Source organism: Poecilia reticulata, linkage group LG21 (assembly GCF_000633615.1).
Source record: "Poecilia reticulata strain Guanapo linkage group LG21, Guppy_female_1.0+MT, whole genome shotgun sequence".
NCBI lineage: Eukaryota > Metazoa > Chordata > Actinopteri > Cyprinodontiformes > Poeciliidae > Poecilia > Poecilia reticulata.
Genome location: NC_024351.1, coordinates 2,925,026 through 2,948,491, shown reverse-complemented (window position 1 = coordinate 2,948,491; position 23,466 = coordinate 2,925,026). Strand labels below are relative to the sequence as shown.

At 38.3% G+C, this 23,466-nt stretch overlaps 1 protein-coding gene across 1 annotated transcript in view; it reads right to left on the bottom strand.

Moving 5' to 3' along the window:
* The window catches only part of map3k5 (mitogen-activated protein kinase kinase kinase 5), a 79,717-nt gene extending 67,777 nt beyond the window's left edge, over window positions 1-11,940 (bottom strand). The window contains exon 1 of the mRNA XM_008397315.2: window positions 9,537-11,940. Coding sequence (XP_008395537.1) covers window positions 9,537-9,960 — 424 coding nt within the window. The 5' untranslated portion in view covers window positions 9,961-11,940. The remainder of the gene's footprint in view (window positions 1-9,536) is intronic.
* Window positions 11,941-23,466: the final 11,526 nt, after the last annotated feature.

The following is a 23,466-nucleotide window of genomic DNA, read 5'->3' as shown; positions in this document are numbered from 1 at the left end:
CATTCGGTTCAGCACTTCTGCCGACGCTCCATTCAAACATGAAACTTCAGCTTTGTGACCTTTTTGGCTTTTTCAAAGCAGTTTATTTGCTGCAACTTGAACTTTGCTTGCACTCAAAACTGAACTAACCTCCATTTATGAGGTAAATTGGAAAATGCACAGAAGAACAAAACTCTGACTCTTCTTGACTTTACTTGAAAATGGGATGAAACCATGGAAAGAAAACAGAAATCCACTTAGATTAAAAAAATAAAAGATCTAAAAACAAATTCAAGAATCGCACAGTGGAAGTTCTTGAAGAAAATAAAGCAGAGCCGCTTAAAAAAATTGTTCTATAGAAAACAAAATGAGGAACTTGATACACTTCGTGTGTTTTGTCTAGGGCTGAAACGATTCCTCGAACGATTCGAGTATCTTGATTATTAAAATTCTTCGAGGAAAATTGTCTGCCTCGAAGCTTCGTTAAATTATGTTTAATTACTTCGCGCACCATACTCAGATTATATGGCGCAGCGCTCTGACTGCCGTCCTACGGGTTGTTGATGAAAGCTAAGTGTTAGCAGCGTAACATCCAATTTTCAAGTGGAAGCATCCTTAAATTGAGCACAGCAGCCTCTCTTCTCCCGGAGCTGCTGCCTGGTGGCGGTGAACAACGCGGCGGGTGCATTTATAAAAGTGAGCGGATAGACTGAACCCTGTAGTTGATGCTTAACGCAAGTTTAGCTTTACGGACGAACCAGTAAATAAATTTCATATCATCCTGGTTTCAACAAATGGGTGGAGGAGCACATCGTGGCGGTACAGAGCTGGTAGATGAGCTTCTGTGTGTGAGAGGAAGGAACCAAATCCAGTCGTTCTCATGGACGTAAAAGCTATAAATGAATGGGAAAAGTGAGAGTTCATCTTGACTGAAGATGAATACATAAACTAAGAACTGAAGTACCTTTTTACAAATGTCTGAGCCTCTATTATTAAACTGAAAATAAATTCAGATTTGTGTATAATTTTTGTCCAGGTTAACTTAAAATGTGAGCTACTGATGTTGCAGGTTAATTTTCTAAACTACAGAAAACTAAATGTAGGGATGCAAAAATATGAAATTTGTGCAGGTGCTGATATCCAGTATTATTACTGCTGTTATGGTAGAACTTGCCAAAAATTTTACATTTCTTTTCTCCGATTACTCAATTAATCGCCAGAATAAGCAATAGAAAACTCGATTACTAAAATAATAGTTTACAACAACCCTAGTTGTGTCACTTTATAGTCTTTTCAGATCAAGTGTTTGTCTATAAGAAGGAACAATGTGCCATAAAACATGGTCTACATCAGTATTGTGATTGTATTGCACCATTCTCATGTCATCAGTAACATTCAAAATAATTATGTATCCATTTTAGGCAGCGATATATATTAGGCAATATATTTAAAAAATTGCAATGACGACATCAGCTGCAATAAATCCACATTTTGTTATAAAACTTTTAGTAGGAAAAAAATTCCACTTTTTTAGGTCTTTAAGAGTTTTAAATGAAAGTAACTGGACATATTATATTGAAGATGTTCCGCCTCTGTAACAGAAAAACTGTAAAAGTGCAACAGACGTTACTTTAGTGGCAGATGCTCCAGTTTTTCCGCTGTTGGCAGCAGCAGAAAAAGCCGACGCCTCTTCCACCTATCCAGGAATTTAAAGAATTCAGACCATTATCACATTATCACAGCTGCCACTGAGATTCTTCTGGGTCACTTCAATCATGGGAGAATTTTCTTAATACAAGAAAAAACTATTTTACAAATTTAAAACAATAAAGAGGCGTAATTCAGTTAAGTCAAAACGTTAAACTTGCACAAACTAACCAGAGCAGAAGCATAAATCAAGAACACATTTGCATTTAACACAAAGGACTATTGTGGTTCCAGTCAACAATTTATTCTGATTTAGAAATGGTATGCGGCGCATTCCTGGAACGTAATCTAATATGAAGTAGACAAAAGAAATAAATGTTTAATTGTGCAGCTGAGAGACAGAATAGCACCTTACTGACCTGCTATTCTTATATAATTCAGACTCCATGGTCTCTTTTGAATAATACAATTTAACAAACATTAAATATATGGTTTAAATAAGAACAAACGCCTTTGTCTTTTTAGCATATTTTTCATTTTTGTCTCCTCTTTCTGTGACCCAGCACACAAACAAAGCAGACAAAAGCTGCACATTGTGTGAGAAAGAAGCACAAATGTGCAAACACACCTCTGCTGGAGCCTGAACACAGTTATAATAGGACACTTCTGGGCCTTTGTGGACCTGCTGCGTGCAGCTTAACATCTTTCAGGCCAGAAAATGACAATGCAGTGAGAGTCGTTGAGGCTGTGAAAAGCAAGCAGCATTCTGCAGATGCACCTCACCGTGGTCTCCAAAACAAATCACAAACGCATCATGCAAAAAGAGAAATCTTACAGATCAGAGGTATTCAAAACATGGGGGAGCCGTAGCGAGATACTAAACTTGATGCGAGTCAGTTCTTGTTCATTCTTCACTTGTTTTTCTCTGCAGAAGCTGACAGCCCACCTCCTGATAAGTCCAGAGAGAGTTTTAATGCACCGCTTCACCAACCAGTCCTTTTTTTCTTTTTCCTTAGGACTCTTTAAAAAAAGAAGGAATGTTTATAACAAATGAAGAGATACTGAATATACTAAAGCAAGATCAGGAAGCAGGGCTGAAACGATTAATCACGATTAATCAGTTATCGAAATAATCGTCAACTAACTTAGTAAATCAATTCATCATTATATAAAGTGTTTTCAGACTCATCAGCTGAAAGAACAACATATTCAGAGAAGTACTTAAGCCAAAACTATTCAAAAATATAAACATTTTGCATTTAAGATAAAAAAAATTTTAAATATCTGCTACTACTCAAGCCGCCTCGTTTTAGCTTCACTTGATTCAAATTCAGTGGAAAAAGCACAGGTCCTATCCAAATATTAATCAGTTAATCAAAAAAATATTAGCCCTTCACTGTATTGATGCCAAGACGAGCAGAAATGGATGAGATTTTCAAACGTTAATGCTAGAAGTATTTTCTAGCTGCAGATTCATCTTTTGTTATAAATGATCAAGTGTAAAGTAAAGGAACGTTGTCATTACTTTTATTTTCTCACTTAAAACTATATTTGTTTATTAGCATCTTTTAATGCATATCTAATATTGCAGAAATGGCTTAAAATGTGCCAATTTTTTATTGACTAATCGATTAATCATCAGAATAATTGATAAATAACTAAAGTAATCAGTTGCAGCTCTAATATAAAAGCATTTAAACAACAACATAAAGAGTTTATTCACAGATATTTTGTGTTTCTGTCGTCAACAGATCTTGCAGATCCAGTTGTCAGCTTGCGATTTGGACTCTGCACCACCGTTCCTGTTGAGAACCAGCATGAACAAAATGCACATGCGTTCCCGCCTGCAGCCAGCCTGTCCCGCTGAGGTGGATGCAGTTTTCCCCAGATGCCGGGGAGCGGCTCCTGGGCTAATTCCCACTGACCCTTCACACTCTAACCCCTGAAATGCAGCCAAGCAAACCGAACAAGTAGAGGGGAGGATAAACAACTTAGCAGAGGGCTAGCTGAAGGGATTTCAGAGCAGCACTGCCTGGAAGCTGAGTGCACAGACTGCTGCTGGAGAGCCCCAAGGTAAGCCCATAACAAGAGTCGTCCATCGACATGAAGTAATACCAACAGAGGATCTCACCCACTGAGAGATTAAAGGGGACCTCTTTTGCAAAATTCACATTTTGATAGTTTTTGTGTTTCCATTTGCATTTCAGCTGCTTCTAAAAACAGTCAAAGCTCTTTAAAAAATCCCATTATAGTTATAAATTAATGTTTTTGGTGTCTGAAAAATGAGACGTTTCAAAAACCTCTCGATTGTTAAGTCACATTCAATGAGCATCACACCGTTACCTAGCAACCCAAAACTGAGCTCCAGCATGTTTGGTCAGCTGGTTTTACCGCTGTAACTGCTGTACAATGGCTGCTGGAAAAAAAAAAACAAGTGTTTTGTTGTTGGCAGAAACCACTTCCTGCATTCTTGCTGGTTGTGCAGGAGGCTCCACTTCTGCTTTTCAAAAATGTTGTATAACTGCACGTCTGTTTGCTCGAAATGGGCAGAACTGATCAGAATAAAATCTCATCATCCACGAATGATTTTGAGCAAAAACTGTGATGAACATGTTTTGTTTAGCTCATAGTCCTAACTTCATTTAATTTTTAATTTCTGTGCTATAACGTTAAACTACGTTAAAGATTCACTGGTCAGTTTGGAATAAATCTGTTTATTCTAAGAATTACAAAATGCAGAAGAGAAAGAAAATACGCTACAGGTGCTTTTACTAATGTACTAAACAGAAAAAAGTATCTGTTCCTAAGATCTGATTTGATTCAAGTCAAAAGTAGAGCATCAAACTACAAGCTGCTGCCTGACCCCGATCCATAGCCAATTTATTATTGATGCACATTCTTTATATCCAGAATCAAGTAATATAATTCATCAAAATCACAACTTTAACAAATATCTGATTTCTGCCAAACTTGAACAACATTGAACAGAATTGAGATGAAGTGACACGAATTTACAATTTATCACAGCAAATGGAGATATTTATTACCACTACAGTAAAAACTACATATCGTCATAGCTGCACAAACACTAAAACATCAAATAGTGAACTTCACCGCACCAGTAACAGCAAGTTATGCAACTATGCTGCTTAAAAGTGCCCAATAATGGCAATGACTCATAATTTGAGCTTTATTTATTTATTTTTATTGCTTTTGGTAATTTAGACGTAAACTGACGCAGATCGGTGGTCAATGAGTTACAGTGTTTTCAGTCTGCTGAATATTCAAGGTCAATTTATTTGGTTTCTTGAGTTTGTCTTGCAGTAGCAACTGTGAAATCTCTCCAAGTTCCTGTAATTCCTGTAAATGATTAATGTAATCATTATCCGGTCTGTCCTCCAATGATCAATAAGAGCGATAACCCAAAGCATTCCTGATAAAGTAGGTGATGTAATGCAGGTGTGTTTATCCCATCTTTGGGAAAATAACTAAAATCAGCTGATTAGCTTAAGAAGAGAAAAACAGATGAAGTGAAGCAACATACTTCTGATTTCTAAGGAGGTTGTTTTCTTACATCTTTGACCTCGATATTCATTTTTTTATGTTGTTTTCAAGTTTTGATTACACTTATTTCAGATAGCAATGAGACTGATAGTAATTACACTTTGAAGAAATATGTTTTCTAATATTCTGACCATTTTGCTTTCTAGTTCCTGCAGCGCTGCCGCCTCAGCAGCTTTTCACTTTCACAGGATCATCCGTCAGGGGGATTAATTAAGAACACAGCCAGAACCCAAGGAGACCCAAATGAAGGAAAAGCAGACAAGCATACCAAACTAACGCCATCGTCTTCACGGCACACACACCAGCAAACATGCAAATTAATACCTGCACTTCCAAAGGTCACAGTAAATGCAAATAAAGGTACTACGGGTTCTCAGAACTAAGCCACACCTTAGAACTGGAAATAAAGAAAACACAACGCTAACAACAGGGACAACGCGGTTTCAGGAAAACTAGAGATTAGACTGGATATGAAACGACTGAAATGATTAATCGGATCAATCACGATTAATCGGATCAATCACGATTAATCGGATCAATCACGATTAATCGGATCAATCACGATTAATCGGATTAATCACAATTAATCGATTATCGAAATAACCGTTAACTAATTTAGTAATCGATTAATCATTAAATGGAGTACAGACTCAAAAAACAAAAAAGCTAATTTGCTGAAAGAACAACCATTTTTAAGATTTAATCCAAAACTTAATCAACACTGCACTGATGCAAAGTGAAGGAGAAGTTCTGAGCTTTTCCCGTCCGTGTTGATGTTGTTTAGCTGTAGGTGCATCCTTTGCTACAAATGATCAAGCACACGCAAAAGGAACGCTGCATTATTACATTTTAGTCAACAAAATGTTTATTTTCTTATTTAAAAAGAAACTGTGTTATTTGCACCTTTTAATGTATTTCTATCATTAAAAAGGCTCAAGTTGTTAAAAATATGCAAAATGTGGCAATTTTTGTCTGATTAATCATCAGAATAATCGATCATTAAAAATCATTAGTTGCAGCCCTACAGTAACACAACTATTACATTTAAAGCAAACTGAATGCTGACTGTACCGACTGTCTGTTGGGTTGTAGATGATTTGACAAGAATTTTGTACTTCGACTCCGTTTTTTTTTCTTCTGTTTTTGAAGCTTCTGCAACAAGAATCTGGCACCTTTGTTGAGCGGCATCATGTGAGGAGGCCATTCACAGACGCACTACACATAATCATTCTGGTTCAATCTGCCTCTAAACTTCTTTTGTTTCTTTGTTTTGCTCTGCACTCTCTTGTACCAGCAGAAAGAGGATGAAGTGTGTTTGAGCACAGCAGTATTTTTCTGGGAAAACGGCGCTGCCCTCATTGTTTTCTGTCGTGAGAATGTCCCACTGTAGTTCCCAGAAGGGAGACAAAACATGTGAGAGGGAACTTATTATGTTTTTGCAAATAACAGTACAAGAAGCAACAAGTCAGTCACATGAAACAGAAGCAAAACCTCTCATTTCACTGAACTCTCTTAGAAGAAAATTGTGCATTTCGTGAGTTGTCCGTCACAGGGCAACACAAAGACACAGAACAACCAGCCAGGTAGGTAACCTGACGTGTTTTTGGATGGTGGGAGCAGGATGGAGTACCCAGAGAGAAAAACACAAAAACGGTTCAGAGAAAAGACTTTAAAAATCACAGACGTCTTGTTCAGAGGCAACAGTGATAACCTGTAGGCCTGTCGTAATGAGTAATAAAATGATTAATCAATTAATTGCATGATCAACGAAAACCTCAATATCCATTAGCACAAATTATTATTCGTCTCTTCTCTCTTTGTAACAACTGGATGACAAAAGTCTGCAGTCTGGTGCTTTGGTCTCAACTAGTCTCTTTTTGAAGAACAATTTTGTTTGCAGAGACTTCATAATTCATTTTATTTGTTGTTTTATTTATTTTCTATATTTATTTCCAATTCCAATGTTAAATTCATTTGAATTCAAAGTTTATTGCTCCTTGAGAGTGTGGTCTTGCACTATTATGTGATTATTACCATCACATTAGTTGTTAATGGTCTCAAAACAACAATATTATAATTTATTGCAATAACTTCTGGGACAATTTACCATCCAGAAAAATGTGTTATTCTGACAGGCCTACTAATGTCAAATTTGGACAGATATAAATCAAACAGAATGTAAACCACATTCAAAACATAAAACTTTTCAGTCCATCACACAATGACATCGGATCAATAATGATCCCCCTGAAATGTTTTGGTGCTTTGTGCGGTAAATTAGACAATTTGTAGAGCAGTGAATGAATTTGTAATCAGACCTGCTGTTTATTTTCTGTATCTTTCACACTGATGATTCTCTGAGAAACAATCCTTCGTTTATCTCTCATAAAAGCCAAACTTCCAGTTCCAACTTATTGTTTTTACCACATGCAGATTATTTTCTTCCACTTAGTGTTCTCGCAGTTTTGAGATCAAGTCTTCAAACTGTTGGGTGAAACAGCAACATCTCCAGCTTGCGTCCCAACATTTCTTAGAAATGACCTAGTTGAACTCTCCGTTACTCTCCCTTCGACTGTATACATCACACTACTGCTATTTTCTTTTTTTTTTTTGTTCCATACAAGTTAAAAACAACAACAACAACTAACTGTGTTATGGTGAGATAATGTTAAAGTTATGAAGAAATGCAATAAAATACCATTCAGGTAAAAACCAATCAGAAGATTTTGCTTGCATTTTTTGTTACTGTAACAAAGATAAAAGGAATGCATCTTTTTTGATTCGCACAAGGCTGCTCCTAGATATTTCTGTTTGTTTTGTTAGAACAAACGATTTGAGTGGGTTGAAGAAGCTGCCACAATCAGACATTCTTTGCTTTTTAATCTTTGTTGTGTCTGCAGAAGGCGTCCTGACACAGGAATGTGAAAAATGCAAACAGTGGTTGCTGTGTTCCTGTCAATGCTGTCCACAAGCGATTTGCAGTTCAAACAAGATACCGGCTTCAATATCTTCTTGCTAAGAGAGGTTTGTAACGCTACATCAGTACAGAAGACCAACTGCTGCACAGACAGCGGTAACGGCAGAGCAAAGCAACATCATGGCTTAAAGGAGGGAAAGAGGAAATGTAACCCTGATACTTGCAGTGCAAAATCTAAAAACCCAAATCGATGTTTTGAGTTTCACTCAGTTCAGCATGGAAGAAACTGTGGCTGCATGTTGCAGCATCAAGCCCAGACATGCAGCGATCCGAGCTGGGTTCCAGGAGAGCACAGTAATGCCTCCTTACGCAAAAACTATTTCTAAGAACAGCGGTGATGCACTGTTCTTTAGAATAATTAGAAAAATTTAGATCAAAACCAGAAATTCCTCCTTTCCCTCGTGGTGTAATCACTCTTCACAGGGGATTAAATCTCCTTATGCATCCACAGATACTAGAATTTAATCACAGTAATGGAGGGCAGAGATAAATATGACAAAAATCATTTTAGAGGATTGATCTAGAAGGTTTTACACAGATTTGGAATGAATGCACTGTAAAAATGGATTCTGAATACTAGCAGTTAAAATGATTTAAATCTGAATCATCAATGTTAGTTTTTCCATGTAGTTTTCAACACTTGAGGTTGAAACAGTTGAGTTGGAGGAAGATTTTGAGTCTCCAACCTAGTTTAGCAACGGCGCTAATGCTAAGCTTGCATGCTAAGTTACATCGAACATCAATCAGCAGTGGTTATTTGGGAAAAAGTTTCGCTGCCTCCTCAGTAAAAAACAATTTAAAAGTTTATTTCAGTGACGTTTAAAGCTTTATTACGACATGATCAGAAATTTTGTTGTTTTAAAATGGAAGAACGAGTCAAAGCAGCATAAATCCAATTGGTTTGAATTTTATCAATTTATTTCACTATGGGTTAGTAGGTATGTTACCATCAATTGTCTAATTGGTGATTACAGTACTGACTGCTCCATCAACTCAAATGTTATGGTGCAGGTTGCAATCTCATAACGTAAGCATACACAGAATGTCATTTTGTTTTTCGGGACTTGTTAGCAACCGGTTGATTTAAAATTATCACTCATTTTCAGGCAAATAGAACTCAAAGAGATTAAATATAGTTCATGGTTATAAGAACTTATATTCCAAGAACTCATGTTTTGATTTGTTTGTATGTTTTTGCTACACTTACATAATTTCCACCCATAGAATGTATGCAACTATCCTTATAATCACTATTTAATACCAGTTAAACTAACAGGTTGTTGTGGGAGTGTATCTGTTGGAGGAAGTTAAGGGAGTTTTAAAGAAACAGGCTGCAGAATCCAGAAACATTGGGTTTTATTTGACTCACCTGCGTTGTAAAAGCGGTCCAGAACCGTGGTCTCCCCAAAGTCCAGTTTACTGAAGTTCACCGTGTCCAGCTTGCTGCCCACCCTGTCGCAGGCGTCCTTCAGACACTGGAGAGCCATGCTTTCCGCGTTATTCTGCTGGCTCGCCTCGCCGTTCACCACATAAGCCACCGTCACCGGCCTGCTTTTGCACGACTTGCCCGCGGACAGCAAGCCTCCGGTTTCCACCGGACTGTCCCCGGGGGTCGGGCTGTGTCCGCTGCCTCCAACCAGCGGATCCTGCCAGAAAGTCCCGGCTGCTGGAATGCCTCCTCCACCTCCGCCGCTGTTGCTGCTGGAATGTTCCCCGCTGACAGCCTCCCTGTCGGGACCAGCACCGAAGGACGGCACCGGGAAGGAAATCCCTTCTTGGTCTTGGTTCATCATCTTTCAAGTGTCACTTAACGTGTTGATTGCCGGTCCAGCGGTCCTCCATGGAGAGCCAGCGTTACGCACGGCCGCAGCTCATGAAGTCCCTGCACGGACACGACGTGGAACCTTGCCCCGTCTCCACGCAGGTAAACAGCCTGTTAGAGGCACAAGTGCAACTCCACGTCATGCTGCATGCTTGTCGCCGATGACGCTGATAGCCGCTGTAGATTGACCGGAGTCACGACGATGTTCCGCTGGGAAAACAGGCGAGAAACAGCCGCGGAATCTGCACATTCCTTCTCAGCTCGAGAAAAGAAATCCACCCACTGTACTTCTCAAAGTTGAGCAACAATGCCCTGTGCCAGTGCAGCGGCAACAGCAACGCCCACAGGAATTACAAATGTCACACTGAGTGGAAGTTAGGCGCAGATTGGCTTCGCTTCTGCGCAGCGGCTCGTCATCTTTCAAAAGAGAAACTGCGCCGCGCAGACGGAGAGAGGCGGACTTCATGAGCAGACAGGCACACCCTGAACTCTTATCTCTCCGCACAGCCCCGCCGACTGGGCGGAGAGACAACTGGGGCAGCTTGGAGTAACTGGGAGGAGAGAAAACATTGTGCACTCCAGGACAGGCGCAGCAGAGTAAACAGTGAGGCTATTCCTCAGATCGATTAATCGAAATAAGAAACTGTTTTCCTAAGTTTATCTGATGTGCACCAAGTTTCTTCTTGGTGCATATCAGATTCTCTCGTTCTCTTTACAGAACGAGAGAAGATGACGCCAAGTAGTTCATCTTTAATGCTAAACCAATGCTTCCATTGATATGCAACCAGAGCAACAAGTGGTTGCTCTGGTTGTGGGTTATAAATTCGGCTAAACAAATTTCGGATCTCACTTTGCTTAGGATTACTGTTCAGGAATGATGTAATTGATTTAAACAGATACTGCTTGGCACTGTCTCAAAGCTTTTCCTGTGAAAGGCGGACCTCTGGTGGCCAGAAGTAAATGTTACAGGAAGTTAAAATATTAAACGCAACAACAATCATGCACAAGAACAATTTATGGAGAAAAAGCAGTTATGTTTATGGACTGGTTTATGGACTGAGGGAGTGAACACACATGCAATTTTAAACCCAGGACTTTTTGCTACAAGGTGCCTACTAACTGAACCACTGCAGCCCCTGAAAGTCTCTATATTCTTACAACACTTCATAAAAAAAACCTACCTCTTGAGCCTTATTGCATTTTGTTGATGAAGTGTTTTTTTTGGTAATCGAATCTGTGAACAGAGATGTTGATCATCTCATTGATCTGTGGATTTCTGCATCTACTCTAGCAAGTACCACCAGTTACAGGACATCTGGTGATACTACCTTAAATGGGACCTATTATGCAAAAATTCACATTTTGCATGTTTTTATACTTCCCTTTGGGTTTCTACTCCCTCTTAAAATGGCTTTAAAAATACCCTTTCAGCTGTTATTTGGCATTAAATTTATGTTTTTTGGTGTCTGGAAAATAAGCCATTTAGCACCTTTACCTAGAAACTCATGCAGAGTTCCAGCACTTTGTTCAGCTTGTTTTACCGCATTATGTACTGTACAATGGCTGCTGGAAAAGACAAGTGCTTTGTTGATTACTTATTCAGAAAGCACTTGCTGCATTCTTCTTGGTTGTGCAGCAGGCTCTACTAATCCTTTTCAAAATGTACCGTTTTGTAATTGCGTATCTGTTTGCAGCCATTGTCCCGTGTGTGTGTGTCTGTGTGTGAATGTTGAAGTTTGGGGGGCGTGGCCAGCAGCGTGTTATTTGGATTTAAAGTGTCAGAGTCCTACAACAACTGAAACGAGGTCAACATAGGCAAAAGTGACCAAACTAAAATCTCATTTAAGAATGATTTTGTGGAAAATCCTATCCTAATCTGCTCAAGGAAGCGGCACTCCCCTCAAGGTACAGATGTTCTGTACTGTGTTGGTAAAAGTTCACAAAGGCTTGTAATAGTTCAGGCTTGAGGGAAGTTTGAAAAAACTTCTCACTTAAAACCTGTTCTGCATGTTTTGGTTTCTTCCCTGTTTCAGAGCAACTGATTTAAACTGGATCTGGTTCCTGCAGAACTTGATAATCAGCTGGACGAGAGCAGAGAAACGTCTGAAAACATCCAGGGCAACTTTTACTGAGAAACATTACGGCACCAAACAAAGGATTCTGCATTCATCAATGTTGTTTCAAATGAGAAAAAGTTAGAACCATAAACACAAACTGGGATTTTTATGGACAAATCTTTATCGCAGAAGGATATAATGACAAACTCAGCATGGCTAAGTTAAATCACTCTTTAACTTGGTTCTAGGAAACCATTTCTGCCCATAATACTTATGATTGCTTTAATTATAAAGGGAAATAAACAAGTATGTTTTCCCATACAGTTTCCTTCTGTTTTTGCTTTTTTTGGGGTTTCATGTAAATGTTTCAACAACAAAAATAATCTGAGCAGCTACATAAAAGCTGTTTTCAATTAGGGGTGCACCGATTTATCAACCAGCCAGTGTATTGCTGTCAATTTCTTAAATTTTGAGAGATTTGCGATTGGCTGATTTTTACATGTGAAGCCGAACTTAACCACCGATCTCTTACCTACCTCAGCAAAGGTCAAAAAATTCAACCGCTGTCCTCTGCTCTCCCGTGAGAAAGGTTTGACTGACAGACCGGCCCAACAGGTCAGGTCTGCATGTTTACAGTCAACAACAACCATTGCACTGTTGCCAAGTCAACAACTTTCTTACTATATTGAGCAACATTTCAGACAAAAACAATTAGTATCGGCCAAAATCCGTTTGGCAGGTCCGACTACCGATTGCAGTTTTTGGTAATCAGAAAACTGCAATCGGTGCACCCCTATTAGAAATTGATCATTTAACTTATTATGGGGAAATAATCCATCCAAAACACACGGTACAAAAAAGTTTTCATCAATATTATGGAATTATTTACTTAAAACAAGCTTTTCTTGCTGAAAATTTTAAAAAGTTGCTGAAAAGTTAGTTTTGTCTTATTTTAAGCGTACAAAGATATTTGCACTACAAACTATACAAAAATACTTGGTAAGACTTTGTGTTTTTGCAGTGTTTAGTTCTTATTTAGATAAGGTCACCAGGTTTTGAGATATTTTGTCCTATAGTTTGTGTTGTCAGACAGTTTATAAATAATCTATTTATTCATAAATGAGATTAAACCATAATGTGATTAATCACCGTTGATATCTGGTTTTAAAATGTGGGAAATTACTTTTAACATCGTTGCACGGGTATAAAGTTATAATATTATGACTTTATTTTCTTAGCATGGCCCTACTCCATCATAGTTTGGAAAGCTTTGTTTCCTTTTCAAATGAAATAATTTGAAAACAGCTTTAATGAAAAGGCAAAAATAACAAATGGCAAATACTTTTTCACTGCATGTTTTCTGTCCATCAGTTTGAAGGAGTTTAGTGATTCATTCAACAAAATGTCTGCCTGGTTTTGTTTCAGAAAATCTACAGCAACACTATTTCCACCTGCTGGCTAAAACCTTTAATGCTGAAAAAATGTCCAAAGTTGTACACAGCAGTTTGAAGATGATGACAACTTTGGTAAGAGTGACAAGTCAGACGGAATTGCTTGTTCACTGGAGTGGAAATAATACCTTAAACCTCATGACTGACATCAAGAGGAGGCCTTAAAAAGAAAGGAAGAAAAGCAGAGGGAGAAAAAGAGGGAGAAAAGAATAAAATCCACTACAAGTCTCCTACACCTGCAGAAAGAGAGAGAAAAAAGCAGAACAGAGAAACCTCAGCGACCAACATATATAACAACAAAAACACTGAAAAGCACACGGTATTAATTAGTAAAATATTTACTTAATGGCAAGCTGTATGTGTAAATATATCAGCTGTGTGAACAGCTGATGTTAATAAAAACTACTTTCTCCATTAAGACAATTAAAAACAAAACTGTGTTGTTCCGTTGTTTTGCCAGTAGGTGTCCCAAGGTGACCATTGTTGAATTTTCATTTACTTCAGCAGTTAAAACGCGCCACCACATGGGTTCGTTATTTCCTAAAGTAAATCAGATTTTTTTTATTTATTAACATGAGTGCAAATTCTGCAAATCTTTCACAACACCATCTACATTTACAATGAAGTTAAAAATGAGCAATTAATAAGATGAGCACGCGGTTTTTTGTCAAGCACTCCTAATAAAACCATCTTAAAGTGGATCCAAATATAAGTTAATGTACACAATAAAATACAATTACAGCAAAAGCGGTCAGTAGAGGAGTTGCAGCATTTCATTTAAAAGTAACAGAACACCAACCTTGAAAACAGAGAAACAGATAAAAGAAAGCAAACATGTTTGCCTGCTGGATACGTCTTGTTTTGGACACTGCAGAGGTTGAAGGCAGGTTGTTTGGCCCAAAGTTCTCAACTTTAAAGTAACATTATAAATTAAGAATTATGTGTTTGTGTAGTAAGATGATAGTCATATTTTTATTCATATTTCTTGGAGGAAAGTTTGTGGAGACGGGTAGAGTAAGTAGAAATAAAGCAATCGTCCAATAAAAAAGCTTTTAAGAGTAAAATAGTATTTGGTAAAAAATTATTTCTCTTTAGATCAGACATGAATTAAATATAAAATAAAGAAGGCAGGTCAATAGCTGACATTGAAGCAGAGAACAGTTCATCTCTAACCAAAGTGAACACTAGGGTGAGACACATTTTCACTTTATCATATTTATCCTTTAATCATTTGTACGTATAATTTGACTTTGTTGTTAAATTTGTTAGTAATTTGTTTATTTCCAGATGAACAGGTCAGATTCGTCTCTGGCCCAGAACTCCTGAATCAAATGGTTAAACTACCTCCTGTCTATGCAGAGTGTTAATTAATTACTTTATTCAGATTTGCTGAAGCAGAAACAGAATCAAAGTTTGAAACTTCTGGTGCACACGAACATTCAGAGTCCAAAGAAACTCCAAAAGTCAACTTAGGATGGATGACAAAGAGTCGTGGAAAATGGCAGGACAAAAGTCTTCTGGGACGTCCAGATGCAAGCAGAAGACGTGGTGATGCTTGTCTAACAAGACACTGTGGTGGTTGGGAAACTACAACTGTAAGTTTTGCATTTTTATGGTAAAATGTAACTTCTTCTATAACAAAAAAAGGTGAGTATGGAGAGTACAATCCAACTTGACAAAAACATTTTTTTGCAGAGTAATTTTGATCAATTAGGTATAATTTTTTCAGTGATACCACAACTAAATCCCTTTATGGATCTTTCCTTTCATGACTTTTTCAATGTGCCCAGTCAATGTTGTCAATTTAGATACATTGGATACATTAAAAGGCTCCAAATTTTTATTATTCTATTTTTAAAACACAACTTTGCTCAGAGGGATTATTCAGAAAGAGTTATTAAGACGCTACAAGATGTCAGGTGAACTATTATGTTTCCTTGAACAGATTAAGATGAGTCTAAGGGCCATACAAAACATGTTCATGGACTTGTTATGTGCAAAATAATTCTTAGATAATGAGAATTTGGTCTCCTCAGTTTGAATGAGTATTGTCACTTTAAATGCAAGTAAGCTGCTGCTGGCCACACACACACAACTCAACGTTTACATTCGCTCGTGAAAATGGCTGCAAACAGAAGCACAGTTAGACAATTGCACATCTTTGAAAAGCAGAAGTGGAGCCTCCTGCACAACCAACAAGAATGCAGAAAGTGGTTTCTGGATGCCAAGTCAACAACAAAACATGTATCTTTCCAGCATCAATTGTATAGAGTACTTTACTTGGCATGACCTCAGCTCAGGTTGCTAGGTAACATGGCTGAGCTTCACTCAGGTTGCTAGGTAACGAAGCAGTGCCTGCTTATTTGAGAGGTTTTTAAAAGGGCTTATTTCACAGATACTAAAAGACATTTACTTGTTGCCAAATATTGACCAGTGAGTTTTTTTAAGCACTATTTTTAGAAGCAGTTGGAGGTACAAAAACATGCAAAATGTGAATTTTGTATAATAGGTCTGATACTAGCTGAAAACTTCTTTATCTGAAATTACATAAAGTTCCTACTGTTGTAAAGTTTAGCGTCTAAATACATACACAGGTGAGAGCATTAGAGAAATTAGCTTCCCTAAAAATATATTATTGATATGCAGGGTGAGGATGCATGAGAGCTGAGTGATAGCAGATGTGTGAAACTCAAGGCTTGGGGGCCAAATCTGGCCCTCTGTAACTTTTCACATGGCCCTTTTACTCCAAATTAAATCAATACATTCTTCCAGTTTTTTACAAATCTGCAAAATTCACACAAAATCAACAAATCTCCATTTTTTTCTGATTTTACTGCAAATTTTCTCAAAATTGGTTTAAGTGACTGCTGCCTCAGCCTTACTCAATGTCAATATATAGTCTGTAATTGATACAGTGAGTAATACAAATTCACATTTAACACCATTCAAATATTGCAAAAATTCCTTAAAAACATTTCTAAATTGGCACAACAAAATCTGTAATTTTCATTGCAGAAAAAACACAAAAACAATCGCAGAATCCCGGAGGAACAACAGTTATTGATATTTTAACCATTTAACTGGTTTTATCAATGTATTCTGGCACAACCGGCCCTTTAAGAACATTCAGATTTTTAATACAGCTCAAAATGAAAATCAGTTTGACACCCATGACGCTGATATAGCATTCTGCAGAATACTGCATTTAAGCTTTACTTTGCAATGGTGATATTGCACAGACTGATTTTTCATGACGACTTGGATTCAATATGTCAAGCAGCTCAGCTGTATTCTAAATTAATTTGATATTTTACAGGACAAATCAAACTCCAAACTGTTTTTTTCCCCAGTATGCGCTCCAAAGTGTTTCCGAGTCAGTTTGACCTGATGCAAATTGAATGCGGTAAAACAAAGCGTTACTTCTTAATCATGACCTTATTCTAAAAATGCACCAAATGACCTTTCTGGTAATGTCATCTGGGACATTACCGTTGCGCAGTGTGCCAGCGTTAGTTTCTTTATGCATCTGCAATAGCAGAAGTAGAAACCAACAACTTGCAGCATGAAGTAATGTATGGACTAACAAAAGTTAAGCATCTAAAGGCTTTTATATGGTGCACTCTCCAAATAAAGCTCCCCATTCTGCTCTGCCACAGACCATAAAATAGCCACTCGTGTTTGAAATGGAGGGAATCACTCACACAGAGAAACGGCGAGAAGTTCAGTTAGTTCTGCAGTGCAGGTAGGCGATAGATACTTGGAGGCACAGACTTATTGCAGCCCTCCATAGATATCTGCCAAAGTCTACACAAACATTAGAGTGGAAATGGGGAAACAAAATTACAGAAATCTGCTAAGTTTGACAAATGGCGGACCCAGCTTTGCCACCAGCTATTAGCCGGCAATGATTAATAAGTGAGAAAATAATTGCACTTCATTGAGATTGATGACGCCCCATTTAACCTCCCCACTCATCCTGACTGCGCTGCAGAGCACCGAGATGAGCCTCGGACACACTGCTGCTCCGCCGGCCTCATTGGCATCAAACACACACAATCCCACAGATACACACCGGGTCTGTAATGATCCTGTGGGGCATTTTTTAAGAGCCTCGCGGCGCTCCGATCATAAGTTCATTGTTAGTAAGTGAAAAACAATGATCTCAGCACCAGGAGGCCTCTGGGAAGATCTCACTCCACCAATATAGAAGCATTTAAGTCAACCACCGTGGGGAATTAATGACGGTGAAGCCACCATTAAATCCTATGCTAACGAGTTTGCGAGCTTTGGTCCTCTGAGTGCTTTTGCTCTTTTCAATTTGAGCTGCACGCCGCAAATGTGCTCAAATGTGATTTTTCACGGGCGAAATGCAAACAAAACAGCGGCGAACGAGCGCCGCGTCGCCTTATCCTCTCAGTCTGCAAAGAGACATGGCCAAGGTTATTAAAGAAGGATGTAGCAGAGCAAGATGGCCGCTGTTGTGACCAGAGGCGGTGTAGAGAGATAAATGGTTGACCCAGCCTGGTGTCAGGTTAGGATTGATGCCACTATCAGCCCCACTGCTTTCCCAATGATTTTCTCAAATCTCTGATAGAGTGTGTTATCTAGTTACTGGCATGAGGGCAACGGCCTGCAGGCACAGAGAAGGTCAATCTATGAGGACAATCTTTGTTGGACTAAATGAGAAAAAAGACCTCACAAAAAAAAGAATAAAAAGCAGCTGCTAGGTCTCTGGGATAAGATAAGCCAAATTACTTCTCTTTAGTAGAATAGGCCTCTGGCAAAACATCAAAAAAACGAGAGAGTGGGAAAAAAATTAAGTGTGGCTGGGTTGCTCTCTAACTTCCGTGTTACGGATTTCACCTGGAACCTCGGCTTCCTTAAACTAATGTTGATTCACCGTCAGAAACACCTTGAGGAACGGGCCGGCCGTGTTTGTTTCTGTCCGCTGCTTAATCTGCATCCTAATAATAAATCTCAGGTAAAAAGAAACAAAGAGTCCACTCTGTAAACCCTTTTGCGGACTGTCAAACTTATCCGTAATCTCGCTCCGTCTTCCTGCTGCGCTCTCCAAATCTGAGGGAAAAAGTTTGACTAATAGGTTGTAATTTACCGGCCGAGGTTTTGATCAATAACTCCGTGTCAATAATGATGGAGAGGTCTGCAGGAGGAGAAATGATTCCACTCATTGTCTGAGTAAAAAATGGAGGTGTGGACCTCACCTCCGGCAGCAGGAGGATGTCCACAGGTGCTCGATGACTGGACGGATGAATAACACACACACAAACACACGCAGACAAACGCAACGCTCGCCATTTGTTTTCCCACGGCGTTGGCATGCATGTCCCTAATGGATGTATTTGTCATCCCTTTTTTTTGACATTCAGTCAACAGGCCATTCTCATGACAATCAGACTCTGACAGAATTATTGACTAAACTACAATAAATGAAGGGAGAAATGATTTAATGATCCAGAAAATGGTTTCGAGGAAATAAACAGCTCATCTTGGTGCTTTTCTGTTGCTGCGTTAGAACGAGGAAGGCTTCTGAGTCAAAAATCTGTTTTTTCTTTGAGTAGTTTGAATAACTAAAATAAATTTTAGAAATTTTTGCAAATCATGATATAAACAGAACTGGATGATTTAGCAAAACGAAGCCGGGTTAGGTTTTCAACAGTCCAACGTCTGACATGAGAGATGCCAAAAAGTGGAACAATTAATTGGATTCATCGCGATTAATCGATTATTAAAGTAATCATCAGTTAAATTAGTAATCGATTAATCATTAACAGGATACAGACTAAAAAAAAGTGAGTTATTGGAAGAACAACAGTTACAGCAGTAATTAAGCTAAAACTGTTAAAAACATTAATACATTTTGCATTTACGATAAAAAAAAAACCTTTGTCTTTATAGTCTTAGCTTCACCTGGTTCAAATTCTGTAAAACGAAAAATCTATTAAAAACTTCTTGGTTCCAATTATTAATCAACCAGAAAGGTTGGCTATGTTGTGCTTTTTTCAAAGCAGATGCATCCTTTGATGCAAATGATGAAGTGTTCACATATAGGATAACATTTTTATTTTCTTGTTTAAAAAAGAAATTGAATTATTGAATCTTTTGAAAAATAAAAAACAGGCTTAAAATATATATTTTTTTAAATCAACAGAATGTGCCATTTTAAAAATCTGATTAAATCGACTAATGGTCAGAATAACTGATAGATTAATCAATAAAGAAAATAATTGTTAGTTTCAGCCCGACTGAAACTTCCCATTCAGCTCCTTTAGACTAGCTAGCTGCAATTAGCAAACACCTGGTGTAACTCCTCAATGCAACACCGGTAAAAAGGTTGTGAAAGGGTTAATAGAGGAGCGCTGTGTGATGACTTCCTGAAGGCGGAGCTTCAGAATTAGCTCCGCCTTTTAAAGAAACAGACATTAAATTACAACACAGACGTTAAATCACAATGTCAATTTTGATATAGCGTTTTTATAAGGTAACATAGTTGCTTGATTGTGCTATAAAATGGCACTATGTACCTAGAAAATACGCAATGCTGTCCCTTTAAAAAATAAAGTTGTATTTTCCAGATTAAGATTCTTTCATTGAATAATCAGACACAAAGAAAAACATCAAAAACTCAACAATTTCCTTTTGAACAAAAAAAAAAACAGTAATAATAGCTGGAATGCACTATAACCAGAACACATGTTTTTAGTTTGAAGCAGCAGCCAACATGCAGCCCAAGAGTCAATTCGAGTCGATTCTGTAACAATATAAACTCACTTTAAAAGAAGAAGAAGAAGCAGAAGGAATGTCTGCTGTTCTGTGTGACCTTTATGACCTTTCGGTGAGTTTTTCCCCCAGCTGGATGCTCCTGCATTAAAATGTGTTTTCGGAACGGACCTGAACAGTTTGAACATCGAGCTCTAAGTGGATTGGGTTCCTGTCAGAGCCGAGCGGCTGGACATTGATAAATTTCCTCCTGTGTGCGATCGATAACTCTCACCTTTCAGCCGACGGCCCCTTCAGAGCAGGACGTCATAATTACTCTGTCAAAGTGAATGCCTGTCTGTGTTCAGACTGACGACTGAGTGTGTGTTCGTGTGTTTGGTTGAATGATACTCTACACTGCAAAAACACAAAGTCTTACCAAGTATTTTTGTCTAATTTCTACTGCAAATTTTTAGTGCACTTGAAATATGACATAACTTACAAGTTTGAGCAAGATTTAGGAGCTTGTTCTAAGTAAGTAATTCTTAATATTGATAAAGCATAAGTCACATTGGTAGATTATTTGACTTATAATACAGAGAAAGTGTCATGTAATAAGTCAAATAATCTGTCTGTGGAACTTGTACTTTGTCATCAATATTAAGGAATTATTTAAGCTCCTATGTCTTGCTGAAAAGTTACTTGTAAGTTGGTTTTGTCTTGTTTCAAATGTACTAAGATATTTCCACGAGAAATTAGATAAAAATACTAGGTAAGATTTTGTGTTCCTGCAGTGTAAAGAAGCCGCGTTTCCATTCAAAACTTTGTCGATGTTCCACTCATGTAAAAAACACAGAATTTCACCATTGCTTTGTTTCCATTAAATAAAAAAGGCAATTAAAATCACACGTTAATATGTTTGTTCACACAATAAATTCACGCCATGATCCTCCAGCTACTTCCTGCCGACGTCTTCTTTGTGGTTTGCGCCAGTGGAAACCATTGTTGATCATGTTTGCAGTTTCGCAAAACTAACCAATTACAATACGGCCAAAAAAAAACGGCACCTGATTCTGGAGACAAAACCTTTCATCGAAAAATTAGAATTTGTTTTCTAAATCGGCGTGTTTCCATTAGGCAAAATTATTTTTTAAATGTCAAATTGCGCAATTGTATGATCAAGGGAAACAGCTGGAATCAGACTGCATGCATGTAAAGTTAAGCAAGCCGTATATGGGAATGTGCATTTGTGTGTTTGGGGTTGTAGGCATGGAGATTTATGGATTATAAAAATCTGTGTGTGTGTGTGTGTGTGTGTGTGTGTGTGTGTGTGTGTGTGTGTGTGTGTGTGTGTGTGTGTGTGTGCATACACGCGTGCCCAGGTGATGCTTTCCTAGCAGAGAAGGAAAGTGACTGACAGCCGGGCAGCCCGCCTCCTCCATTCACCTCCCACGGCGCTTTTTGATGCCTGTCACATTGACCAATCAGGGAGGTGATCTGACAGCTGTCCTGATGCACACAACAACCACTCAAATTCACAGATTTCTGGGGGACAAGCACAGATTGAATTTTAATCCTAACCCAGCTGTGAACTCTGACTCACAGTTTAACAAATACCAGAGGAAATATTCACATTTCAACAATATTAAATGTTTAAATCAGATGGTAGAGATATTTCATTGTTTACAGCAGGAGAGTCAAGCTCATTTTCATTTTGGGCCATATCAAGATCATAAATGTTATCAAAGGTTGGTTACGCCAGAATATATTGATAAAACCCATTAAACTTTTAAAATATTAATAAATAGCTGTTTCTGCATTCGAGAAGTACTTCTTGAGATGAATAATACTGAACTTCTTTGTCCCTCCTGAATTTTGCAATTGTTAGTTTTTGCAATAAAAATCAAAGATTTTGTGGTGCTAATTTAGAAATATTTTGCAAGAGATTTGCATTTACGTATGATGTTAAATGTTACTTTTTGTTACTCTCAATATTGATCCCATACTCAACATTTAAATTAAATGATGTTGAGGGATAATTGTAGGAAATACTGACACCTTCAGGTGATAGTTGGCATCACGTAAGCCCTTGGGTCTGATCAATTTTGCAAAATATTTGTAATAAACTAAGATCTGTTGATTATGCGTAAATATACGAGAATCACAAAAAACTACATGAACTAATTCAAGTAATTTTCCTTAATACAGATAAAAACTGCTGAGATTTGATTGATAAAACATCTAATCACACAACTGTTATCTTGAAGCTTCCATATATGTGACCCACATAAAATGCTCCAGCGGATCGGATTTGGCCCAAGGGCCTCAAGTTTGACACCTGTAGCTTTCAGTATTGATTTTTTGCAACTACGTCACTAAATCATTCGAGGCGCCATGACGAACGTCAGAAGTGAGGGAGGGGCGTTGTATTTGAACAGAGCGACTGAAATTGTATCCATAGTCGTTTTCACCACTTTATTCATGGCTTCTACTTGTTCGAGTCGGGCTTATTTGTCAGTGAACGTGACACACCTGGTTGGGGCTCATAGACGACGGGATTTACAGAAATTGGAAACAGCTAGCTTAGAAACCGGCCCATACGTCCTCCCTCCTGACGTGTTGATAAAATTACCGACGTTACCTGAATTCACACCACATGAATATTCACACAAACCGCATAGAAACAGCATTTCCCTTATGTCGGAGCAGCATTGAAAACGTAAAAAAGACGAGACGCTAACCAGTTTTTCAATACATGCTAGGCTACATGAGGTGCAGCATTGTCTCCATGGTTACCAATGGTTAGACACGTCCCATCTCTATCATGTGATAGTTGATATCTTTTTAATTATAATTACTTATAAAGTAGAGGAACATTAGTCATCTTACCTTATAAAAAGCGTTAGCTGCAAAGCCGCGGTTTCACTGAAGGCTGACAGTCATTATGATTAACGGCTGCTGTCCATCGCTGCCATATTTTTTCTCATTAAAAGTTATAAAATAAAATGACAAGTTTGGTTTGCATCCTTGTCTGTTTGCGCAGCATCCTGTGTGAGCACTTTTAAAGTGAAATAAACTAAACAGAAGAGATATGAGAGAGTGCTGTGGTGGCGCAGGGGTTGGCCGCAGCCCATGTGTGGAGACGCTGGTCCTCGACGCGGCCGTAGCAGGTTCGATTCCTGGCCTGGCGACCCTTGCCGCACTTGCCCCCCTCCCACTGCTCTCTCCTGTCGGTTCACTGTCAGATAAAGG